This window comes from Dromiciops gliroides, chromosome 5, assembly GCF_019393635.1.
Source record: "Dromiciops gliroides isolate mDroGli1 chromosome 5, mDroGli1.pri, whole genome shotgun sequence".
NCBI lineage: Eukaryota > Metazoa > Chordata > Mammalia > Microbiotheria > Microbiotheriidae > Dromiciops > Dromiciops gliroides.
The window spans coordinates 272040899-272068334 of NC_057865.1; the positions used below are offsets into that span (position 1 = coordinate 272040899).

Genomic DNA, 27436 nt, shown 5'->3' on the forward strand with positions numbered 1-27436 from the left:
ACACTTAACACTTACTAGCTGTGTGACCCTGGGCAAGTCACTTAACCCCCATTGCCTCACTAAAAAAAACCAACCAAACAAAAAAAAAACATTCTTGCCCAACAAAAAAAGTCAGTTACAATTCCTATATGCCCACTAGATGTTTTTAGACCCTAAATTTATGAGATGATGTTGTTTGACTAGTCACTTTATTTCTTAAATAGAAATTATAGAATAAGAAGTCATCAAATCTAAGTGTTAATGATTACATCTCTGCTTCTCTAAGAATTAAACATTGGACTTAAGTCTGATATCTTCAGTTATAGGAAACATTAAAAAAAATACTAATGATTCTTTCAGGCATTTAGAGATTCCAGATTTGAGATTTTAATACCAAAAAAGGATTTTTCTCGATCTCTCTACTGTTTTCCAACACTGAGATAAATTCTCCATGGGATAAACTGAGATAAACACTCCTTTTCTCAAACTTGAGTTATGATAGTATACAGTGTCTAACTTCATCAGAATGTAGTTATAGGAAATAGAACTTTTAAAACTATAACTGGACGTCTAGCATACAGATGTTACTGAACTAGACTAGAAGGCCTGACTTTCAGATATATACACGTGTGTGTGTGTGAACTAGTCACATGAACTAGTCACAAAAATATAGTTTCTGAATCCAGTTTCACACTACCTCTGTTGAAATAATTAAACTCAAAAATTTTGAAGTCATTGTTATTGCAACTAAAAAAACAAATAAGATGCATTACTTTGACATGCAGTCACATTTTGGGGGGTTAAATAGAGACCTAATGAGAACTGAGTACTAGTTATAGAAAATTGTTTTTCTAATTTACTTATTTTGTAAGCATACACATATTTTCTGTGCCAAATAGGATTTGCTTAAGTCAGTAGTGGCCCACAAAATAATTTCATCATTACAATGAAGCCACACCTCACAAGCTTTGTTGAAGTTACTTGTCTTCTCCTTGTCCTAAGGGCAGTATTCCTCATTTATCCTTAATCACTGGAGAATGAGGCTATTCATATTTGAGGAAATTTTTCAGATAATTGACAAGTGACTTTTTTTTTTTTAGTGAGGCAATTGGGGTTAAGTGACTTGCCCAGGGTCACACAGCTAGTAAGTGTCAAGTGTCTGAGGCCGCATTTGAACTCAGGTCCTCCTGACTCTAGGGCTGGTGCTTTATCCACTGCGCCACCTAGCTGCCCCCGACAATTGACTTTTTAAGCATCAAATCTATTCGAGCTATTTTTGTTAACTCTTTCTAAGATGTATTTCATGTGTCCCCATCTTCTCAAACAGAGCATATGGAGCAGAGTTAAACCTTTATCTTCTCCATAACTTGGGGCATCAGCTACTACAGTGTGCTATAATATGCATTAAAGGTTAATGAGGTGTGCCTGGTTGTTGTTCCAACACAAAAGGACCAGTGTCCTTTCTGAGGATGTGTATCTGCATCTTGTGGTTGTCTTCTAACTTGGTGTCAGTTCTTCCTGCTTGTGACTTGTCAATATTTGTTGCTGGCTTCCAGCGGAGCCCACCCACACAACATACTAGTACATTGCTTCTGCTCTTCTGTGGAACCAGAAGCCAGATGCTGGACCTCGTTGGGATCGTGTTTTAAATAAAACTAAATACACTACACATGAGCCCTGCTGAATGGAGAATGTGAACTTGAATGCATAGATTTGAGCCTTCCCGATATCCATTTTGACTTCCAACCCTTTTCTGCTTTCTAGTTCTCTTCTGCAATCTAGACAGGTGAGATATCCGAATAAGGGAAATGGATAGAGACTAGACTTATGATTTCATTGGCATAGGGATCTCCTGGATGAAAAAATTCTCTCTACCAATACAGAGTGACATCATCTCATGATCTTAGAGACCAGCCCCAGGCACTAAGGCAATTTGTGCCGTAGCCTTAAAGGCTATCTCGCTTTGCCCACTTTTGGACAAGTGACTATTTAAGCTAGCTCTGAAAACAAGGTTCTAGAACTCTGAGCTTTTCCTTATAAAATATGTATGTAAAACACATCCAGATACATTGCACTCTTGTCAGATGCTTTGTTCTTAATGAGACAGACCCACAAGCGTCTTCATTTGTGTAAGTCATTCTATCTCTACTTAGTGTCCACAGGTAGACCATCCATTTGGAAAAATAAATACAAGCATTATATAGTGCATTGTATGTCTAATGGAAACCCTAAAATAATGAGTCATTCTAGGCAGCCAGATGGTCTACATAGCAGAGGTTTTGCCTTAATCGCAGATTTTTTAAACTATTTTAGACAGAAATTTTTTTCTAAAATATATTCCATTCTTCTCAAAACATAGCTGAATGTCAATACCTGATTTTTGTATATTGCTTTAAACTCTTCAGAGCACTTTGCATTTATTACCTCATTGAAGCTTTATAACTCTGAAGTAGGTGCTACACTTAGTTATTATCGTTCCCATTTTAGAGATGAGGAAACTGAAGGTCAAGAGACCGTCAGTGATGTTCCCAGCCAGGGTCACACAGCTGGAGTTAGAAGTGGGATTTGAACACAGGTTCTTAATTCTTAAGTCCAACCCCCTAGTATCCCACATTGCCTCCCTGATTATCTATCTCAATTATTGTACTGTTTGCCTTGGTGCCCATTAAAGTAGATAGGACTGTTTGTTGTCTCTACATTAAATTTCCAAACTCTGCTGAATTTTAAGTCTTCTCTGTTGATGCCAGAATGTTGATTTCTTTTCTTGTGAATGTCAGTATTCCCTTCTTAATCATCCTCTTCTCCCTTAAATTTTAATGCTGCTTATGTGGTGATAGCCAAGCTCAATGGAGTTGGGTATAAAAAAACCTAAAAAGGTCATGGAGCTAAGGCCCCCTTCTTGGAGTAAAGTCCACCAGTGAATTTTTGTGACATTTATTTTGTCTGCTCAGGTTTTTTTTTTTTTTGAAAATTGTGGGTCTTGACTATTCCAGGTGGTTGGATAATTGAGTTTCTCATAGGTCAAATTGTACTGTACAGAAAAATTACATTGCATTGCCTTCCATTGTGTTTTGATTTCTCTTGGGAGGATCTCTTTGCTGTGATTAAAACTAGACCAATCAGACACGTATGCAGGAAGTTGACCATTTTGCCCACAGCATTTTCTCTCTGAACCAGATACCAGATTCTTCATAAAGGAGGTTTGGACATCCCGGTTACTCCTCTAGCAAACTGCGCAGTGTATCTTGGCCTTTGAAACAAGAGAAAGAAGTTATTGGACTCTGTAAGCTTAAGCAAGTCATGCTCTAGACAGCTCTCTTATGTGTGTCATGGATACCTTTGGCAGACTGGTGAAGCCTATGGATCCCTCCTCAGGAAAAAAATTTAATTCATAATCAAGTCGTGTCCAATTCTTCATAACCCAGGGGAATATACTGTCTATGGAGTTTTCTTGGCAAAGATACTGGAGTGGTTTTCCATTTCCTTCTCCAGCTTATTTGACAGATGAGGAAACTGAGGCAGAGGTTAAGTGACTTGCCCAGGATCACATAGCTAATAAGTGTCTGAGGCTGGATTTGAACTCAGGTCTTCCTGACTCCAAGCCCAGCACTTTATTCACTGAGCTACCTATCTTCTTTTAATTTAATTAGAGGTTAGTGAAAACAAAAATGTGATTTTTTTCCCCCTCATTCAAGTTCACAAATCCCTTGAAGTCTATCCACAAACCTCAGAACTCCAGGTTCTTCTAATATTGTAAGTTTCTGAGAAGATGCTGAACTGTGTTAGTAAAGGGAGTTTCTTTACCTGGGAGCTGATACCAGTGAAATCACAAGTCCAGTCCCCATCCCATTGATCTTTTTTTTTTTTAATCTTTTTTTTTTTTTTTTTTAGTGAGGCAATTGCGGTTAAGTGACTTGCCCAGGGTCACACAGCTAGTAAGTGTTAAGTGTCTGAGGCCAGATTTGAACTCAGGTACTCCTGACTCCAGGGCCGGTGCTCTATCCACTGAGCCACCTAGCTGCCCCCCATCCCATTGATGTTAATGAAATTTTTAGAAAAGTAACTTTCTCACTTTGTTCTATTTTAAACCTAATGTTATTGTCAGACATTTGTTTTACTTTTTCCTACATTAATTCTACTTCCTACAAAATTTTATTTCATTCAGATTTAATGCCATATTATCAAAGGTGGCATTATTTTCTTTGAGAAAAATGAACATCTGGCAAATTTGATTTTGTGCATGTGTAAACATTAGTTGAGATTTTAAATATAAACTCATATCCCTGGTGCGTAAAAGCCCCCAAGCAGTGGGGTTTTGTAAACTCATTTCTGTATCTCAGTAACTATTTGCTAATTCAGCCTTCCACCCATGCTCCCTACCCCCCACCCTCAGTACTCTGTGTCTTTAAAGACTCTGCAGAAGTCACCCAGTGACAGTCTCAAAGTCACATCCAATACAGATAAGTCAATTACCTGTGGGACAACCCTGGCACAGCAAAGGGTGGGGGCAAGGAGAAAATAGGTTACTTTAAATACAATCTAAAGATCTTGGAAAGGGATTCAAAATTAAACATGATGACTAAAGTATCTCCTGTCTTTGCTAATGATCCAACAGGGAAACCGAGGCTAGAGTTTGAATCCTTAAAGTAATTGATCAGGGAAATGGCACAAAATCTGGCTCCAACGTCTGCCCTCCTGTCTGAAGAAAAGTTGCTCAGTTCAGTGCAGCTGCAGCCATGGCGGGTGGAAAAATAAACATAACTGCCCAGCCTGGAAAATCCTGCCTGAGAGGATGATAGATGAGGAAGAGAGAGAAAAGACTTCCAGGATCCACACAGGTAACCTAGAAAGCAGGCGGCCTTTATGAAAAGAATTGGAAGGTGACTGTGCAGAAAAGAAAATGTAAGATCCTGAAATATAAGTAACTGAAATGACCAGTTTCCAGCTTCATTTTTGTCAAAATTATGTCATTTTAATGTGTTAGCCAGTAAGCAGGAGAGTCAGTATATTTAATCTACACAACAAAACTACCCAGTTCACCTATATTAAATGATTGCTCCAATGCACTTAGCACAGTGCCCAGCACATAGTTGATGCTTTATAAATGTTTATTGACTGGCTGACTATAGCCTAACCAAAATCATATCCATCTTTAAAAATGAAATTGTTTAATGCACTTGTGGTTTTGCTTTGGGGAATTTTGTTGTTGTCATTTGTTTTTCCAAACTGAGTGCATTGGTTTGCTGATCTTCAACACAGGAGTTTGAAAATACATCTTTTCGGGGCAGCTAGGTGGCGCAGTGGCTAGAGCACCGGCCCTGGAGTCAGGAGGACTTGAGTTCAAATTCGGCCTCAGACACTTGACACTAGCTATGTGACCCTGGGCAAGTCACTTAACCCTCATTGCCTCACAAAAAAAAAAAAGAAACAAAGAAAAGAAAATGCATCTTTTCCTCTCTACTCGAACTCTGGAGTACAAGTTTTGATAGAGATGAGAGATGCTCTTGACCTTTTGTAGTTTATTTTATTCTGACTAGCATATGTCCATCTGAAAATTATTGAAACTACTGAATGACATTTGTGATGGTTTGTATGCTCTCTTCAGAACAGTGCTCTTCCTTCCCAAGAGAATTCTTAAAAGAATTCAGCTCATTTTCAAATAACAAGATTGTTATTCTTTGTATCCTTATGGAGCTACTTGAGTAGCCTATTGAACATCAGCCCTTAATACTTGGTCAAGTGTGAGAGTGGTGTCTGCCCTAAAGCAACCTTACATTCCATCCCCTAGAGGCTGGTCTGGGAATGTCCTTATGAAGTTGAGTGGCATAATGGGATTTGTTTGAAATATGGATCAGGAATGTTAGACTAAATTAAGTCCCTGTACCCAAGTTTAGAAGTGACCCAAATTCCCAGATAAGTCTTGGGACTGGTTCTCAGGACTGAAGACGAATTATAGGCTGGCTTAATCACCTAGGTTCACCAGGATTCAGATCTGTATCATAAAATGTCTTGGCTAGAACTAATTCACTGTCTGGGATAAAGAGGACAGGGATGATGGGAAATTACAGTGTTTGCCAAGCCATTCAATTCATAGCATTCACCTCACTGAACAGTAGGGCTTTTACCAATAAACAAATATATTCTTATGATGGTCAGTATCAAATCTTTATATTTGAGATAGTTTATAATAATAGCTAGCAGTTAAATAGTGCTTTAAGGTTTCTAAAGCACTTTACAAATATTATCTCATCCAGTCACCTTGGGAGGTAGGTTCTATTTTCATTCTCCTTTTATAGATGAAGAAACTAAGGTTTATACACTTGCCTAGAATACCACAGCTAGTAAGTCTGAGGCTAGATTTGAACTCAGTGTTCCTGACTTCCACATCCAGCAATCTATCCATTGTGCCTCGAGTCAAAATGATTAATGAACCTCAATGATTCAAGACTTTCCATTAAACAGTATCTTAGCTCAATCTTTTCCCAAAGCATAAAGCTTAGGTGCTGTCTCTGAATGTCATTTAGTCTTTCCCCCTATTCCAAATGCTAATTTATTTTAAACCTCTTGGATCTGCAGAATTCTTAACACTTAATTTAACACATAGTTGAGTTGACCTTGTTGCCTTAAGTCTACATGTAGCATTTTGTTATTGTCCATATTTGTGGAATATTAATTTTAGAATTTGCCTTGTGTGCTGAAGGCAGACTTCCTCCCAAAGGTATCCTAGGTTGACAGGGTTAGAAATGAATCTTGGAACCAAACAGCCAGTGTCCTCACATTTTAGTTCAACATTTTATGGAATAAAGAAAACTTAAGCACATCTATTTTCTTCCTTTGCTGTTCTGTTGTCTGGCATAGTTTATTGTTACTGATTAATTATGTGATCTCGTGCTTCAATCCTTTCTTGGTGATACAGTCCCATGGTCCTACATGTGTTTATTAATTGGTATGAGTCAAAAAGGACTACCCCTATGTGACCCTGGGCAAGTCACTTAACCCCAATTGCCTCACCAAAAAAAAAAGAAAAAGAAAAAGGACTACCCAACAAAGGGTTAAGAGTCACTCAAATATGGGAGCAGCTAGGTGGCGCAGTGAATAAAGCACCAACCCTGGATTCAGGAGGACCTGAGTTCAAATCCAGCCTCATACACTTGGCACTTACTAGCTGTGTGACCTTGGGCAAGTCACTTAACCCTCAGTGCCCCGCAAAAACAAATAAACAAAAGAAAAAGAAAAGAGTCACTCAAATAAAAATATCTTTGATAGTGATTTCCACTCAATGTGGTTAGACTATGTTGTGATCATTGAAGCAAGACTAATCAGAGTATATGAAATGAATGGCACTTTGATTCATAAGTTACCTGAAGTTCATGACCAATATCAGATAACTGATTAGCTTGAGCTGTTGGATGGTTTGATCCCCTCAGGTTGATCCTGAATAGTTAATAGCTGATCTCCATTTCAGTGGCAATGCAGCTATTGCTTACAGAGCTTTCCTGTTTCTTTTACGTTTCATCAGTTGCCCTATTTTTCTTTTCCTTATTGCTTCTTTTCATTACTTAGGGGTCAAAACTTAAAGCATCACAATTTCATGGATGTCAGCAGAGCCCATGCAGATCTTGTCTTCATAGATGATTGCTTTGGGTGAAAAACTGCAGTCCCTGGGGACCACCCTTCTGACAATAAATATCTGAATTTAGCAAAGCTGAGGTTTTCTCATCATGTACACATTCTGTTGCATGGTTATTAAGATAACATAGACTGCCTTACCAGTGTCCATTAACGGTCCAGTTTGGATTCTGATTCCTATTGAAAACAAAAATTTAGTCATTTGAAAGATGTTTCTTAATATCCTCTGAATTATTTTAACTTATGCCTAGATAACCACTTAAGTTTTCTTATTTCACTTGGAATTAATTATGTGGGTACTGTTTAGGAAAACCCCGTGGTGTGGGCCTGACCAACATTGTCTTATAATGACTATTGATATATAATTTCATTAATTTAATCAAACCCCACCAACCACCCATTTATTATTTTCAAGATTGTGATTTTAATTTTAATTTGTTGTTGCTGCTATTGACAAACAACAAATATGGACATTTTCCCATATGAAAAGAAGAAAAAGAGGACTACATATAAAACTTTAAATCTGTATTACAACTATTTTTAAGTATATAATAAATTCAACATGATAGCTTCAAAGCTGTCTTGCTTCACCCTCTGAACTTCATTGTGTTCTTTCCCATGCATTTCCTTCTCTACCCATTCCCCTCCCCCAAAAGCCCTTCATTTTAACAAAATAAGCTTGTCTGAAAACGTTGCTCTCATTCTATACCTCTAGAGTCTGCCATCCTTTGGTCAAGATATGGAAAGCATATTTCATTGGTCTTCTGGAACATCGATGAGAGTTACTTTAAGATGTAGTCATTGTACCAGTTGTCCTCTAGGTTCTGCTCACTTCCCTCTATATCAGTTCATACAAGTCTTCCCAGGTTTCTCTGAATTTGTCCCTTTTTTTTTTTCATTTTTATGGCATAATAATATATTACATTCATATATCATAATTTGTTCAAACATTCCCCAATGGATAGGCAACCCATTTGTTCCTAGTTCTGTGCTATGATAAAAGTGCTAGTCTGAATATTTTTGTACATAAGTCCTTTCATTTTTTCTTTTACTTCTTTGAATTATAGGCCTATTAGTGGTATCACTGGTGTATACACTTTAGTAATTGACTCTTTGGTTCTTTATGGAACTTTAGTTCTGTATTGCTTTCCAGAATGACGATGCCTTTCACAGCTCCACCAACAGTGCATTAGTAGTGTGCTTCTCTTTCCACAGTCCTTCCAGCATTTATCATTTTCTCTCTTTTTTTTTAATCAGTCTTATCAGTATGATGTGGGACCTCAGAGTTGTTTCAATTTGCAGTTCTCTTATTAATGATTTGGAGTATTTTTTCATATGGCTATTGATATCTTATTTTTCTTTTGAGAACTGCCTGCTTGTGTCCTTTGATGATTTATCTATTGGGGAATGATCCTTGTTCTTATATATTGGAATCAGTTCCTATATATCTTGGATATCATAGTAATTATATAATAGCTAGTATTTACATAGCATTTAAGGTTTGCAAAGGTCTTTATGAATATTATTTGATCCTCACCGCAGTCATGGTAGGTAGGTGCTATTATTATCTACATTTTTAGATGAGGTTAAGTGATTTGTCTGGGTTCACATAGCTAGTAAGTGTCTGAGGCAGGATTTGAATTCAGATCTTGATCCCAGGTCCAGCACTCTATCCATTTAACTACCTAGCTATCCCAAATAAAGATGTGAGACCTTTATCAAAGAAACTTGCTACAAAGATATTTATCTCCCCAGTTAACTCCAACCACCCATTTATAACATTGTTCCTATGGAACTCAATACCTTGTAGGTCATTTTGCCTAACATCATATTTTCTGCAGAACTAATTGAAGGCAACCAGGGCATGCTTCCATTCGTTTGTTTTTATTTTGCAAAAAAAGAAAAGGCAAAGACCAAAATGTTTATCCAACTTTATAGCTTTGTTTATTTTATTTTACTTCTGAATGTCAGAATATCTGGATACAATCTCAAATGCTGTATGATGTGAGCTCACTAATCCATGCACATTTAAGTAACGAACTCAATTTGTTTGCATAACCTAAAGTGAGTGTTTATGTACAGTATGTGTCTCCTGACTTCTTAGTTCCCATCAAGACCTCTGCTTGTCTTCTCTTGTGTCTTTTGGCACTGCTCGTCATGAACGTGGAGTAACCTGTTGTGGTAATGAATGCCTGAAGTCCTTTGTACTAGAAAAGCCTAAGACTGGTGGATATGTTGAGTGTGAGGGTTCTGTCTTCAGTAAGGCTGGTACCGGTATGGTTGGCCCCCAGAAGTACAGCTACCAGACTGCCCAAGGAGGGTTCAACTGGCCCAGGTTAGAAAATGGAGCCGTTTACATCTGCCCTACTCATCAGAATTGAAGATCATCGGGCCATGAGTGACCACTGCCCATCAAACCTGGGTGAGATAGGAAGACCTAATCTCAGAAAAAAAAAAAAAAGAAAAGAAAAGAAAGAAAAAGAAAAAAAAGGGGGGAATATATGGAAATTTGTGGTGGCTTAGAGAGTTAAAGCGTGTTTACATAGTAAGTCCTAGAAGTTTTCACTTCAAAGACTAATTTGGGTGCTGAACTGTTTGAATGTTCTTTATAAATATCATTTGAGAATGTTCTTTCAGAAATTATTTATACCTTTTTAATCATTAAGTGTTTTATATGTAAGAACTATACCATTCCTACCCTCATTGAGAATGTGTATCTTTGAAAATTTTTAATTTTCTTTGAAAAAGAATCAATGTTTTTAAAAATCTTCTTCTGGCTTTTATCATATGGGAGATTTTGGTCTATTATTTTTGAAGGGTTTTTTCCTTTAATTTAATAAGGTACAGTATTTGTGTTTCTAAGGCTTTACTTTATCAATGGTATTCCTATATTTCTCATTTTGCATTAAAATCTGTACTTCCTTATTCCTTTTCTTTGTGTTCATTTTTTAACTCTGTTTCCAGCAGGAATTCAAGGACACTATTTAGAGTTTTAACACAAACATCTAAATTTTCTCTCTTCCTCTTCTCTTCTACCATCTTTTTTCCCCCACAAAAGTATTTTTCCTCATTCAAAAAGCACACTATTTTTTTGCTTAGTTTTGTGTGTGTGTATGGTGCATGTGTTTGAGTTTGTGTATGTTTTCCCATCTAGTGACTCAGAAATTATTTATCCACAATGAAATAAAAACAGTGACTTGGTGTAAATTAATTTTATTTTCACCACCTTCTTTGACCTGACCAGCTCCTGGAGAGGCTCAAATTCTTTTCTTTTTAGGCTTGCCATGATAGCGTGGCTGACCAACGGTGAAGTTTAAGAATGTTAGCCTCAACTAGGCAGAATGTGTTTTTAATCCAAATCAGTGAGAAATGGAGTCAGAGCACATCTCATCCATTTATTCTTGGAAGGGGTCAATAAAACCCAATGCTAATAACAAAGTGGTCTTGTTCATAGAAAGCGTAGTTTGGGTGTTGATTTATTTTTATTCATTCATTTATTTATTTACTTACTTGTTTCTATTTATTTATAACCCTTGTTATTTAGTCAGTTTCAGATCTATAAGCTACAGGAAATAGGAGCATAAGAAAGCTTGATATGGGTGCAGTCACCGTACCTAACTCTGAAGTCATTAGGTAGATGGTAACCCATGTGGTAATCATTTCTGGTCTTCACAATTTGCTTCTGGAGGTCTTTAGCAGATGTGCTGTACCCGTTTAACACATAGTTGGCAAACAACAGCTTTCCCTGAATATACATCTGCAAAAGGTAATGGAGCAGATTAAAATGTATATTTAACAAAATAAAAGTCCCAGGAACAAAATTGTTTACTCTTCATGTAAAAGGAAGACAAATATGCAACAAAACCAGAGGAAATATTAAGGTGATAGACTTTTTCAGTGGACAGCATGCCAACCAGAGAAATCAGGAGCAAGACAAATAATGTTTGATGTTGTTTGATAGATTGGATTGAAGACAGGCAGCATACTGCAGCAGAAAGAACTCTGGCTCTGGAGTCAGAGGTCCTGAGTTCAAATCTCCACCCTTGCTCTCTCCCTGAATAACTTTGTGGGGTTTTTTTCAAACATAAAAGTATTTTATGGGATGGCTAGGTGGCGCAGTGGATAAAGCACCGGCCCTGGATTCAAGAGTACCCGAGTTCAAATCTGGCTTCGGACACACTTGACACTTACTAGCTGTGTGACCCTGGGCAAGTCACTTAACCCCCATTGCCCTGCAAAAAAACAAAAAACAAAAAACCCAAAGTATTTTATTATTTTCCAGTTATATGTAAAAATAGTTTTCAATATTTGTTTTCATAAGATTTTTAGTTCCAAATTTTTCTCGCTCCATTTCCTCCTCTCTCCCCAAAAAGCAATCAGATATAGGTTATATATGTAAAATCATTTAAAACATATTTCTGCATTAATCATGTTGTGAAAGAAGAATCAGAGCAAAAGGGAAAAACCTCAAAAAAGAAAAAAACAAAGAAGTAGGAACAGCATGGTTCAATCTGCATTCAGAATCCACAATTCTTTTTTTCTGGATGTGGAGAACATTTTCCATCATGAGTTCTTTGGAATTGTCTTGTATCATTGTATTGTTGAGAAGAGTCAAGTCTATCAAAGCTGATCATCACACAATGTTTCTGTTACTGTGTACAATGTTCTGATTCTGTTCACTTCACTCAGCATCAGTCCACTTAAGTCTTTTCAGGTTTTTCTGAAATCTTCCTGCTTATCATTTCTTATAGCACAATGGTATTCCATTATATTCATATGCCACAACTTGTTCAGCCATTCCCCAATTGATGGACATTCCCTCGATTTCCAATTCTTTGCCACCACAAAGAGAGCAGCTATAAATATTTTTGTACATTTGGGTCCTTTTCCCTTTTTTTTGATCTCTAGGATACAGACCTAATAGTGGTATTACTGGGTCAAAGGGTATGCACAGTCCCATAGCCCTTTGGGCATAGTTCCAAATTGCTCTCCAGAATGATTGGATCAGTTCCTTGTGTAACTTTGAAGAAGTCACTTAGCCTCTCTGAGTCTCAGTTTCCTCATCTTTAAAATAAGGAAGTTGAACTAGATGAACTCTTAGACCCTTTCCACATCTACATTTATGATTTCTGTGAATTCTGCTTCTATTTTTGCAAAGGAGGATATAATCAGGAAAATGTTCTAGTGTAATCAGTTCTCCTCAATGACAGTAATAGGATCCACCATATTAAACATGACCACACTTCACATACCATGAGGAAGAGGAAAATGAAGAATATGAAGTCAGGAAGAGTACCTGGATCTGTCCAAATAGAAACTGAATCTCGTGGGGCGGCTAGGTGGTACAGTGGATAATACATCAGCCCTGGATTCAGGAGTACCTGAGTTCAAATCTGGCCTCAGACACTTGATACTTGCCAGCTGTGTGACCCTGGGCAAGTCACTTAACCCCCGTTGCCCCACAAAAAAAGAAAAAGAAACTAAATCTCTCTGTCCTGCAAACAATATGATTTTAAAGTGCTCAGGGAGGGAGCAGGGATTCAGGAGGACCTGAGTTCAAATCTGGATTCAGACACTTGACACTTACTAGCTATGTGACCCTGGGCAAATCACTTAACCCTCATTGCCCCCCCAAAACCAAACAACAACAAAAGTGCTCAGGGAGCAATTAACACCCCCCCACCCCCAAAAAGGGAAGATTCCAAAAGACAGAGGCAGTACTTTCCATGCAAAAAAGTGACCAAGGGAGTGGGGGGAACTAGCTTTCTCATTTCTGGAAACTTTAAGAATAGTTTATGCATCACTAAAAGAAATCCAAACCCCTCAAAGTACAAATTAATAGAATAACCAATCTTGACTCTAGGGTGTGGACAGCCTATGGGCCAAATCCAACCTTCCTGATTTTGTACAGCCCAAGAGTACATTACAAAGCTAACATAAGGGATATTTATTTTTGGACCTTTCCCATTCCTTTATCATAAGAAAGAGTTAAGTGCTTTTTTGTTTGTATTAAAAATATTGTATTAAAAAAGTAAGCTTCCTCCCCACTCCCACCTCACCCCCTCAAATTTGTTTTGATCCCAAACACTGCCTGTATCACCAAAAGCCACCCTTGACTGGAATATTTCACTTTTATTTTATTTTATTTTTTTTTTGGTAAACAGAATGAGGTACCCCTACCCTGCTGAGCTCTGACAGAGCTAAAAACAGAGATGTGGGGACTCCATGTCCAGCCCTAGTCACTCAAGCCCTAACAAGTCACCCACCCTTCAGGGCAGACTGGAAGCTGTATTTTTTTTAGGCTGGTATGGAATGGGTTGTATGACCTCAGTTTTGTCTACTTTTTAAAAATAAATAGTCTATGTTTCTTTTGATCGTTTTAGGTGTCCCAGGAAAACTTGGAAAAATAAATAGGATGGAGATGTCCAAGAGACTCAAATAAATAACCAGAGAACATAAGGATGGTGGTGGGAGGTAGGGAATGGCACGGCAAGAACTTGAGGTTGACTGTTTCTGGTTTTTAGTGATGAAGGATCACAAAGAAGATGGTTTCAAACAACACGTTAATAAAAACATGTAGGAAGTCCTAGCTTATGCCCTAAGATATTTCCCAATCATCATCAGAATAACAGCTAGCATTTATGTAGTACAGTGCTTAATAGCTTGAAAAGCACTTTACCTGTTTAATTTCTTTTGATCCTCACAAAACCCTGCGAGGTAGGTGCTATTAGTATTCCTATTTTACAGATAAGGAAACTGAGGCAGACTGAGGGTAAGTGACTGAGGCTGGCTTTAAACTCAGGTCTTCCTAACCCCAAGTACAGCACTCTGTATCTCACAACTAGAAACAACTTTGTGACAATTATGCCAGGATCCTTCCTTCTAGATATTCTATTTTGGCAAGATTTTAACATTTACCAGTGAACACCAGCACCTGCTGCATTTCCTTAAGAACAGAATAAATCTGAGAAGCTGCTTCTTTTAGGGGGTGACTGACCATTGACGTAGGAATGCTGGGTAAGTGACTGTTCATCATCTTTTTTCCATGGCTTTCTACAGTAGGGGATATTAACCCTTTGGGGGGTTCATGGACTCCTTTATCAGCCTGGAGAAACCTGGGGGCCACTTCTCAGAATCATTTTTGCCTGACTTGGTGGTTTGTGCCTGTGGACCCTTCTGCCAGGGAGATCGAGGCTAATGGATTACTGAAACTCAGGAGTTCTGAGCAGCAGTTGGGTTAAAGCCAATTGGGCATCCTTGCTAAGCCTGACACCAATATGGTGCCCCTGGTCCCAAGACTGAAGGGCCACCAATCTGCCCTGAGGAAGAACAAACTAGCCGACTTAAACAGAATAAACTATTCTCGTGAATAGTAGTGAGATCGGGACCATGAGTGACCACCATGTTTCCAGCCTGGGCGAGATAGGGAGAACCAGTCTCAATTTAAAAGCAAAAAAAATGTTCTATATAACCTATATCAGATTGTTTTCTGTCTTGGTGAGAGAGGAGGGAAAGGAGAGAGAAAAATTTGTAACTAAAAATCTTATGAAAAGAAATGTTGAGGGGGCAGCTAGGTGGCGCAGTGGATAAAGCACCAGCCCTGGATTCAGGAGGACCTGAATTCAAATGTGGCCTCAGACACTTGATATTTATTAGCTGTGTGATCCTGGGCAAGTCACTTAACCCTCATTGCTCTGGAAAAAAAAAAGTTGAAAACTATCTTTACATGTATCTGGAAAATAATAAGATTCTTTTATGAGATAAAAAAGAAATGTTCTTAAATGAACAGACCAAAATACGTTGGATTTACAGAGGAAACCAAAGGTTGCTGAAAATCTTTTCCCCATCCAAGTTCACACACCTCCCCAGAAATCAATCCACACAGACTGTAACAATTCATTCTAGAGCAATTTAGCCCCAACATGTCAAAACCACAAGTAGCATACTACTTAAACTGGGTATTGTTATCCCTGTGTCTTAAAACATGGAGTCTGTATTATATTTCATTTACACCATAAGGTCCCCAAAAGAGATCAGTCAGATGGTCTTCCCTCATCATACCATAGCTGAGATATTGGGTCCAATTATGGGAACCACATTTTAAGAGGGATATTAGCAAATGGAGGCAGATGCAGAAGAGGGGAACCGAGAACAGTGAAGGAATTCAAATGAACATACATGTCATGGGGTTGGGACCTATCAAGGAATTTGGAACTATTAAAGTTTAAATTGGCGGGCTAAACTAAAGGACATGGGAATGGGGTAACTCTCCTTGAGAAGCTAAAGGACAGACACACCTTGAGGAGTAAGGGAGATAAGTCCATTAAGCCTGGCTGCTGCCTGGCCTGAGTTAGGGGACAGAGATAACTCCAGGAGTCCAGGCGACCACCTCATTCAAGCCTTCCCCCACCCCCAAAGGGAACTTTCCATTATCAGGTGGTGATCATTCCATCTGCCATCTATAAAAGCTATGGCCCAGGGGGCAGCTAGGTGGCGCAGTTGATAAAGCACCAGCCTTGGATTCAGGAATACCTGAGTTCAAATGTGGCCTCAGACACTTACTAGCTGTGTGACCCTGGGCAAGTCACTTAACCCCCATTGCCCCGCCAAAAAAAAAAAGCTATGGCCTTTCTCCTGTTCAAGGAGATAGGTATCTCAGAGAATGTCTCCAAACCATCTCCCCTTGAGAGATGTCCTTGATTTCTCTCTTGGTGTCCTTTCTCTAGCACTTAAATAAAAGATTATTTTATTCTAATTGGATTTGTGTGCAAGAGGGTATAATTCTTTAAAGAGGAATACCTAAGGACCCCCACAACCTGTTTCCCTGTAATGGTACAGGAGACCCAAGCACATTTGGCTTGGGAGAAAAAGAGACTCAAAATGCCTCTCCCTACTTAGCTAGCTGGTCCTAGGAGGAAGGTCCAGTGATGGAGCACCAGTAGTCTCATGGACCCTCTCAGAGCACACTTGCCCTGTGGATGTGGCCCTTGAGAACCCACAGTCAACCCTCATACCCCAATAAGCCATTGGAATACGCCTGTGAGAACTCTGTGATTGTAGGTTTGAAAATGAGTGCTGCTCACAGGAATGACCAGGAAAAGTCACATGTGGAAAATGAAGAGCCCCGGGTCTGCTTTGTCTGCCCCTCTTCTCACATATCCTGCCCCCCCCCCAATGTCTTCAGTTCTTCCCTCCCTCACAATAAAGGGGAAGAAGTACGGCGCAGTGAAGATCTCACAGGCCCTGGAGTCTGATGAGCTAAATCCAATTCTGACTTCAATACCTGTGTGCCCTTAGACAAGTAACTCTCTGGGCCTCGGTTCATCCATGGATAAAACGAGGAGGTTGAATTAGATGGCCTCTAGAGGGTCCCTTCTGGCTCTAGATTTATCAGCCTCAGACAAGCCTTTCCAAATATTATCTCATTTGAACCTTTCCACCCGTCTGGGAAGTAGGTGCTAGAATTAACCCCATTTTACAGTTGAGGACACTGAAGCAGACAAAGGTTAAGTGACTTGTCCAAGGTCACACAGCTAGTAAGATTTAAAATGAAGCACAGGGGAAGGAGTACTAGCTGTAGAGTCAGAGGACCTGAGTTCAAATCTCACCTCTGACACTAACAGTGACCTTGGGCAAGTCACAACCTCCATGGACCTCAGTTTCCCCATCTGTGTAATGAAGGGGTTGGATCATGGTCTATGATAACCCACGATCCTGCCTCTGACATTTCTCACCTTTGTGGCTTTGGGTGAATCGTTTCATTTGCTGTGGGATTCAGTTTCCTCATCCATAAAATAAGAGGGTTGGGTAACATGGCCTCTGAGGTCCCTGAGGCTAAAGGAGCACATCCTCAACAGCCCCCCCACACACACACCTTTTTTTTTTTTTTTTGGTGAGGCAATTGGGGTTAAGTGACTTGCCCAGGGTCACACAGCTAGTAAGTGTTAGGTGTCTGAGGCTGGATTTGAACTCAGATCCTCCTGATCCAGGGCCGGTGCTCTATCCACTGAGCCACCTAGCTGCCCCTCTCAACAGCCCTTTTTTCCATTAAGGGGAAGAATTTTTAAAGAGTGGTTGCTAACTCAAATGTATTTGAAATGCCCCAACCCCAAAGGAATTGTGTCTACCAGCTAGGGCAAGCCTGGAGCAGTTTCCCTTCAGTCACCGGGAGGGGTCTGTTTGGCTTCCCTGGTCATGAATCTCAATGGCAAGATGAGGTGTCTGGAGCTGCCGCCCCAGAGCAGAGCTGCAGGGTCACAGAGGAGTCAATCACTTACTCAGCTCTCGCCAAGCCCGGTCTGACTGGAGGAATTTTATTTATTTATTTATTTTTACAGTTTGGTGTCCTCATGAGGCAAATTCCACCCTTGCCTTCTACCTGCCCAGTTTTCATCCTAAGGTGTCACCTTTTACCCTATTCAAGTCCATCACTGGTTCTAAAAGGCGCTCCAAAGCTGTAGTTTAAATCAGAGACCACGAACCCTTGGAACCGGCTGAGTCTGATAAAAGCAAGAACGCAGGAAATCTGCAGAATCAGTCATGCCAGGAAAGGACACAACCATGCTAATTCCTTACAGAGTCATACCAAGCATGCCTGAACAGCGGCCGGCCTGATGCACTTGGTTAAGTTTTAATTCCTATATTTTGATTCAGCTGGAAAGTCTTCAAAGAAATCTATTAAAGCCTCAATACACTTGGAGGGGGGAAAAGCAAGAAATGGAAAGCTCCCGGTTGTTTTTTTGTAATTGGCTAATGATTAGTTGGGAGGGCTTTTTCAGGCTGAGTTTCCAATCTTAAATCTTGTGAAGGTTTTCTTCCTTTAAGAAGGATAATAAATAGGAGACAGTGGAAAAAATTGGAAACAGTCTTTGCTACTGTATCCCTTTCTTCATGGGTCTTACATAAGTGGGGGCTTGAGGACTAGAAGCCATGACATAATTCGTTTCAGTGTGCCAAGCACCATGCTAGGTGTTGGGAATACAGAACCTGGAGAAGACACTGGGCTTTGGAGTCTGAAAGACCTGGATTCAAATCCTGACTCCCAATTCAATTCACTTCTCAGTGAAATGGAAGGTTCATTCAGTGATTTCTGTGGTTCTTTGTGGTTTTAAAGCTGGGCTCCCATAAACTTGAACTAATTAGTTAGTGCTAGTACCTTCCAACTCTGAGACTGGTTTGTACACAGTGTGATCTCCCCCATTAGACCCTGAGCCCTTTGAGAGCAGGGACTGGGCTGTTTTATTTGGTTTGGGTTTTTGTCTTTCTTTGCATGCCCAGGGCTTTGCACAGTGCCTGGCACGGCAGAGATGCTCAAATAAATGTTTGGCTTGATTTAGGCTACGCCTTCAAGAAGCTTACATTCTGCCTGGGGATATAACATATCCCGATGGGTGAATGCCCACTGAATTGAAGGTGTATGAAGGGGAGCAAGGTAAGCGAAGGCTGGGGAAGCAAACTACAACCACACTGGGAAGGGCCTTCAAGGCCAGGCTCCTCCACTCTGACTGCTGACCATCCTGGCTTTTTTTTTTTTTAGAGTTTTATTTTCCCCTGAGTGCATGTAAAAACAATTTTAAACATCCATTTTTAAAAGTTTGTGTTCCAAATTCTCTTCCTTCCTCCCTCCCCACCCTCCCTTTAAGGAGGCAAACGATTCAATATAAATTACACATGGGTAGTCATGCAAAACATTTCCATATTAGTCAGGTTGTGAAAGAAAACAGACCAAAAAAAAAAAACAACCCACCAAAACAACCCTTAAGAAAAATAGCATTGGATTTTTTTTTTGAGAGGCAATGAGGATTAAGTGACTTGCCCAGGGTCACACAGCTAGTAAGTGTCAGGTGTCTCAGGTTAGATTTGAACTCAGGTTCTCTTGGATCCAGGGCCAGTGCTTTATGCACTGAGCCACCTAGCAGCCCAAGAAAAACTAAGTAAAAAAAAATTATGCTTCAGTCTACCTTGTGACTAGCTTCAGAGCAGGGAGTGGAGTTGAATACAAAAGACTCCCCCGCCCCAGGGCCAGTGGGAGCCCTTTTCCCTTCTGTGGTGGGGAGCAAGGAGTATGAACTTCTGTGAGACTCCTAGAGAGGATGAAGGGAGAGACCTCAGGCCCTCTCTCAACCAGGGCCCAGAGGGCAAGGCCTCACCAATGACCCTCTCTCCTCACCAGAGCTACAAGAAGCCATGGGCATATGACCCTGCTCTTTTTCCTTCTTTCCCTATTATGTCTATTCTTTCCTGCTTTAAGTAAAAAAGTGCTGGTTATGTACAATTTTGTGGATCTATTCATAATAAAATAAGTGCATAGCTCTCTGTATGTTCATCTTCCTTTCTCCACCCCTGGCTTTTTTTTTTTTTAATTTAGAGAGCCAGGGTCCTTTATGCACAGCCAGCATCTAGCCCAATGCCTTACTCATAGCAGGTGCTAATCACTGTTGAATCAAACCAAACTTGATACTTATACTTTATGCTACTTTAAATTTAAACTTGAATTAGCTTGCAACAGGGATGAGGGGAGCATCCTGTTTTAGCTAGAAAAAACTTCAAAGGTAACCAGGGAGGGGGCACCTAGGTGGTGCAGTGGATAAAGCACCAGCCTTGGATTCAGGAGGACCCGAGTTCGAATTTGACCTCAGACACTTGACACTCACTAGCTATGTGACCCTGGGCAAGTCACTTAACACTCTTTGCCCCCCCCCCAAAAAAAGTATCCTAGGAATATAAAAAACTTCTAGATTAATTTATCAACCGTCCTAAAATTTTTTGGAATGCTAATTTTTTCTATGTTACCAGATACATCAATCATTCTCCTGTTAAAGCAAAGAAAGACAGCTAAATAGATAAATCGATAAATTAATTATAAGGTGCTAAAATTCTAGCTAAACTATCTAAAATCTACTGAGTGGTTGCCAATAAATTATAAGCTTTAGCAAGAGTATTTAAATGTTTAAGTATTTATTACAGAACATTAGGATCAGAGAGAAAGGTAAAAATCTAACTATTTCTAAGAGAACCTATCATCTCACCCACCATGGCGAGGTCAGGAACCAAAAAAAGAGACAGCACCCCTCCGCCAGGCCAGCGCCTGCTTCCTACTTCGTGTCCTCCCAGAAATGGGAGGCTCTTCAAGTCGATTGGCTGGTAGCCTTGACAGACAGTACCCACGAGCAAACGTCACTTCCTGACGCTAAGGACCTTGACCACATGGCTTGCCCTCAGAAGCCTTCACCTCATGGTGGCGCTTTGCTACAGTAAGTCTCCAGCAGGTGGCGTCATTCCAATCGTCACACAATCAATCAGTAAAATTGCAATGATTCCATCACAGCTCTAGTGAGAGCTATAATTTTATATCTCTCATATGTGAACATGGGGTATATATAATGCCCATGATTGCAGTGCAGATCAGCGACTAGCACAATGCCTGGCACACAGTAGGTACTTAATAAATGCTTGTTGATGGATTGAAGTAGTCTTCTGAGAACTCGGAGTCAGTTGCACCAACCCTTTGAAGTGGATCACTTTTCAGAATGTTTTGAGATCCATTCCAAATAAAGCCATGCATTCTCAATGAAGACACCAAGTGGGAGTGAACATCAGAATATAGTGCATTTTTGTATTATTCATCCAGGAGGAATGAGAAGTAACTTAACCTTGTGGCTATTCTATTTCCTGAAAGAAGGGACTGGCTAAGTGCTTTCAGACAAGGAGGATGCTTGACTTTCTGATCAAAAAAGTTTCTTTGTATTTCTCAACTCCACTGCTAACAGGTGAGGTTTTGGGGGAAGAGAATGGGCTATTTGGCTCTTTAGTCTGGAATCTGTGATTTCATCTGAGAAAAAACTCCCCATTCACATACTTTTGTCCACTTATTGCCTGAGAAAGTTTCCTGGGCACTGAAAGTTCCTAAGTGATTTGGGGGGAGGGGGGATTCCACTAAGATGTGCCAAAAGCAGGACTGGAACCCAGGTCTTCCTAATTCCACTCAATACACCAACTGCCTCTCTTTAGGTAAGTGATAACATACATCTAGACCAGGGGTTCTTAGCCTTTTTTTGTGTCGCAAATCCCTTTACAGTAACCTGGTGAAGTCTCAGAATAATGTTTTTAAATGTTGTTCAGTTGTCTGACTCTTCATGACTCCATTTGGGGCTTTCTTGGCAGAGACACTGAAGTGGTTTGCCATTTGCTTCTCCAGCTTATTTTGTAGATGGGGAAACTGGGGCAGATAGGATTAAGTGACTTGTCCAGGGTCACACAGGTAGGAAGTGTCTGAGGCCAGATTTGAACTCCAGAAGATGAGTCTTCCAGACTCCTCCAGGTGTGGCATTCTATGCACTATGGCACCACCTAGTGGCCAAGCGTTTAAAAATACATATTATAAAATTAAAATACATAGGGTTACAAAGAAAACCAGTTATATTGAAATCCAGTTATCAGAAAAAAAAATTTTAAACAAACCCATGGATTCCAAGTTAAGAAGTCCTGATCTACAGGTACCATGTAGTACAAAAGAGAGGGAGATGGCTGTGGAGTCAGTGGATCTGGGTTCAAATTTGGCCTCTGATACTCATTACATGTATAACCCTGAGAAAGGAACCTAACCTCTCTGTTTCCTCACCTTAAAAAACGAAGATTGTACCAGATGACTTCAAAGGTCCCTTTCAGCTCTAAACCTGTGATCTGCAAGATTGGCAGACATATTCCTTGGGGTTGAGAAAGGTAGAGAAGAAACATCTTAACCATTGACCTACTAATATTAATGTGCTGAATGTTGATGGCTGGATCAAATGGAATAGTGGTTCTCCCATGACATTTTATTTTCAACCTGAAACGCTATTTCTAGCTTTTGGGATCTGAGTCATATGCTCTGCAACAACAACAACAACAACAAAAATTGCATTTGATGCCTCTCAGTCTTGGAAATAACTAAGTTGATGATCACAGTCTACCTGGTCTAACATTGGGGATACCTTTGTCACCCATTTTTTTCATCATTACTCTTACTTAGTGGAATGTGAAAGAGCTGCAGAGTGCCCAAGTGGAACTAATTTGGGGGTTCGTCCTGTTTTGTTGTGTCATTGTCAGTTGTGTTCTCCTCTCTGTGACCCCATTTGGAGTTTTCTTGGCAAAGATACTGCAGTGCTTTGCCATTTCTGTCTCTGGCTCATTTTATAGATGAGGAACCTGAGGCAAACAGGGTTAAGTGACTTGCTCAGGGTCTCACAGCTAGTAAGTGTGAAGTTGGATGGTCACCTCAGGTCTTCCTGACTCCAGGCCAGGCACTCTATCGACTGCATCACCTAATTCTCAAGGCAAGTTCATTTTGTTTCTGTTTAATGTATATATAATTATAATTATATATAATACTAATATATACTTAATCTGTATATAATGCATATTATTAATGTGTATATATAACTTTAATATGCTATAATATAGTCTATTTAGGATATCTTTCCTATATAGGATGTGTATCTATATATACACATACACAGATTTATACATTTATAAAAAAACATATGTAGGAAAAATGTCCTGTGTATGTATGTATATTATATATCTTTATGTGTGTGTTATATCCTATGTAGGATGAGTGTGTCTCTGTATATATGTATGTTTGTATGTATGCATACACATGTGTGTACACACATACAGATACATACAGATACACATGCAATGCATATGGCCATATGTGTCTATTTGTATATATGTGTGTATAAGATATGTACATAATATGCCTTATGTGTATCCTATATAGGACATATATCTATAAAGGACACATTCTATGTAGGTGCATATATACATGTATGTATATAAAATGCACATCTTGTATATCCTATATAGGACACATGTCTATAAAGGACATATATTCTATATAGGATGTATGTATACACATATAATACATACCTGTGTGTATCATATATAGGATATATTCTATACAGGACATGGGTGTACATATAGAATACACACCTTGTGTCATATAGGATATACATCTATGTAGGACATATATTCTATATAGGGTGTGTGTATGCATGCATGCATATAAATATAATACACACCTGTGCGTGTATCCTCTATAGGACATGTATCTCCTATATCTCCTTTATGTCTTTTCCTACATATACACACACATCTGTCTATATCCGTCTTGTGTTTGTACATAATTGTTTTCATGTTATCTTTCTCATTAGACCATCAGCTCTGTGAGAGCAGGACTGTTTTCTGCACAGGGCTTGGCATATATTAAATGCTTGTTGACTGACATATGTAGGCTTTCAGCGCCATATTTCTAACCCGTTTTTAAGGTTAGAATGGTTGGGTTTTTCCTTTTGGTGTGGGTGTGCATATGGACAGATTTGTGTACAACCCAGCTTGCTTTACCAGTGTGCATATGTATGTGTGTATATGTATCTATGTCTGTATATACACACATATCCTAGATAGCTCCTCTCTATAATATACCCTATCTAAATATACAATATTATAACTGTACCCTATAGGTTTTCCCCCACACCTATCTATCTATCTATCTATCTATCTATCTATCTATCTATGTTGGATGGGATATAGACACATGCATGATCAGTGGGAGGTCATCTCAGTGGGAAGGCTCTAAGATTAATAAGCACTTGGAGAACTAGATGGAGAAAAGAACAGCATTCCTAAAAGAAGAATGAATGAAAGGGGGGCTCACCACCCTTGACAGAGACTCCTCAGTCTTCCAGGCAGAATTTTCCACCAATTTGTATTCATCTCCCTGGGTACTATTGACACTGACCTGTGCGTCTAACTTGGATCAGTGCCAATGGTGGCATTTGTTTTCTTTTTTCTTTTTCTTTTTTTTTTTGCAGGGCAATAAGGGTTAAGTGACTTGCCCAGGGTCACACAGCTAGTAAGTGTCAAGTGTCTGAGGCCGGATTTGAACTCAGGTTCTCCTGAATCCAGGGCCGGTGCTCTATCTACTGTGCTACCTAGCTGCCTCTGGCATTTGTATTCCTAAGCGTGAGTGCTAATCACAGAGAGGGCCTCGGAAGGGGAGAGAGCCTGCTCCAGGGTCAGGGAACCCTGGGTTCAAGTAGGACCTCTAATACAAAAGGACCTGGGGCCTGATCAAGGTCACTTTACCTCCCAGTGTCCCCAGGCACTTCTCCAAGATTAGAAGAGGCAGAGCAGTCATTCATCCCCATTCCTGGAGGGACTAGGAGTTCCTTACACCTGTGAAATCAAAGGTCTGGACAGAAAAGAGTACTAAGTACAAAGAAAGAATGCTAATTATCTTTGATTGATTATATTAAAATGTTCGTTGTCATTGTTCAGTCTCTGCAGACCACAGCACATCAATACTGTCCAAGGAGTTTTCTTGTCAAAGATACTTACTGGAGAGGTTTGCCATTTCCTTCTCCATCGAATTAAGACAAACAAAGAGGTGAAGTGACTCACCCAGCTAGTAAGCTAGTAAGCGGCTAAGGATGGATTTGAACTCGGGTCTACCTAACTTCGGGCCCAGTACTCTTATCAGCTGAGCCACCTGTCTCCATAATTTAGAAAGGCCAAAGTCACCCACCATAACTGGGCCATCTCCAGTGGTCTTGACTTTTTGTCTTGCCACTGGACTTTGATGACTCTGGAGGAGAGAGTAAGGCTGATGACTTTGTGCAGCTCTGCCCCACTTCAATGCCATTCACCGGCAAGTCCTTTTGGAAAACAAAGGACCAAACAACAAAATTAAAGTTAGCCCAGTGCCAAAGGAAAGATTAGTATGGCAATTGCTAGGAAGCATCACAGGATAAAGGCCTCAGTTTCCCGATGACCTCTAAGGTCCCTTCTCACTGGAAATCTAGGATCCTATGATTCATGGGCAAATTGCTTTGTGATAAGATGGGGAGGGAAATCCCACTAAACAGAGAATAATGGGACCTGAGTTCAAATCCCAAGTCCATACTGGAACACCTCTCTGGCCTCATTTTCCTCAACCGTAAAATGAAGCAGCTGGACCCTAGCCCTGTAATCCTGTGAGCTTACTTAGCCTCAGTTTCCTCATGAACAAAATGGGTATAATATTATTTATGGGGGAAAAGAATATTTACGACTTCACTGGACTATTGTAAGAAAAGAACTGCGTACACTTTAAAGACCAGTGGTATTATATACACAGAGCCTTTGTCACCAGTAACCACAGGCACTAAACGGCGGTGGGGCTCAGGGAACTGGAGCCCAAGGGCAGGAAACACATTCCATGGTCACAGAAAAGCAGCTGACCAGGCGGCCTCAGGACAATGTCTGGTCAGAAGCCTTTAGAGTTTTGTTTATAGAGCTCCGTAAACATGCCTCCACCAACACAAAGCTGCTCCTTACCTTTGATTGATGATAATGGCCTATGGAAATATGTACAACAATTTTCTTTCCCTGGCCCTTAATCCCCTGCTCAGCTGTAGTTCTGTGGCTTAAACAACGGTCTCCAAAATAGGAATGGTAGGAAGGATGTGTATGTTAGCCGTTGGGAAAAATTAATAACAACCCTTTTCAATCTGGGGTCATAAATAACAATTCTATTTTGCTTAAGTTTGGATTTTTTTAATCTGATAAAAGAATTGTAAGTCAGAGGAAGTGTATTTATGTGTCAGAGAACATTACAGGGAATTAAATTGACTTTCTTCCTTATATTGTACTAGGAGGCAGCTAGGTGGTGCAGTAGATAGAGCACCAGACCTGGAGTCAGGAAGACCTCAATTCAAATTCCATCTTGGGAAATTACTAGCTGTGTAATCTTTCTTTTTTTCTTTTTGGCGAGGCAATTGGGGTTAAGTGACTTGCCCAGGGTCACACAGCTAGTAAGTGTCAAGTATTTGACTAGCTGTGTAAGTAACTTGAACAAGTTACTTAACCTCCTTTTGCCTCAGTTTCCTCATCTGTAAAATGAGTTGGAGAAGGAAATGACAGACCCCTCCAGTATCTCTGCCAAGAAACCCCAAATGGGGTCATGAAGAGTCAGATACGACTGGAACACTTAGCATAATGCCTGGCACATAGTACTGCTTAACACAAAGTAGGTAATTAATAAATGATTGGTGACTGATATACCACATATATGTTCTATGAGTTCAGTCAATAAGCATTTATTGTTGTTTAGTCATTTTCAGTTGTGTCCTACCCTTCATTTTATTTTATTTTTTGGTGAGGCAATTGGGGTTAAGTGACTTGCCCGGGGTCACACAGCTAGTAAGTGTCTGAGGCCAAATTTGAACTCAGGTACTCCTGAATCCAGGGCCGGTGCTTATCCACTGCGCCATCTAGCTGCCCTGTGTCCTACCCTTCATGAACCCAGTTTGAGGTTTTCTTGGCAAAGACACTGGAGTGGGTTTGCTGTTTCCTTCTCCAACTAATTTTACAAATGAGGAAACTGAGGCTAAGTAAGATATGTGACTTGTCCAGGGTCACACAGATAGTAAGCATCTTGAGGCTGGATTTGAACTCATGGAGATGAGACTTCCCCCCCCCCCCAGCAATGAAGGTTAAGTGATTTACCCAGGGTCATACAGCTAGTAAGTGTCATCTGTCTGAGGCCAGATTTGAACTCAGGTCCTCCTGAATCCAAGGTCGATGCTTTATCTACTGTACCACCTGGAGATGAGTCTTCTTGACTCTAGGCCCTGCACTCTATCCTCTGTACCACTGAGCTGCCCAAATATTTTTAAGTGTATTAAGCAACTACTATATGCTAAGTATTAGGAATTAAAAAAAGAAAAAGAAAGATACTTCCTGCCCTCAGGAAGCTTACAATCCTGTGGGGGATGACCACCCCCAAAAGGAAGCTGGAGTCTGAGGG

The 27436-nt window shown here is 40.0% G+C and overlaps 1 protein-coding gene across 1 annotated transcript in view; it reads right to left on the reverse strand.

Annotated features, from left to right (window-relative positions):
- Positions 1-3092: 3092 nt before the first annotated feature.
- LOC122729727 (uncharacterized protein C3orf20-like) overlaps positions 3093-27436 on the reverse strand; it is a 39981-nt gene continuing 15637 nt past the window's right edge. Inside the window, exons 3-5 of the mRNA XM_043968749.1 lie at positions 11223-11365; positions 7750-7785; positions 3093-3229 (exon numbers count right to left, since the gene is read on the reverse strand). Coding sequence (XP_043824684.1) covers positions 3169-3229; positions 7750-7785; positions 11223-11365 — 240 coding nt within the window. The 3' untranslated portion in view covers positions 3093-3168. The remainder of the gene's footprint in view (positions 3230-7749; positions 7786-11222; positions 11366-27436) is intronic.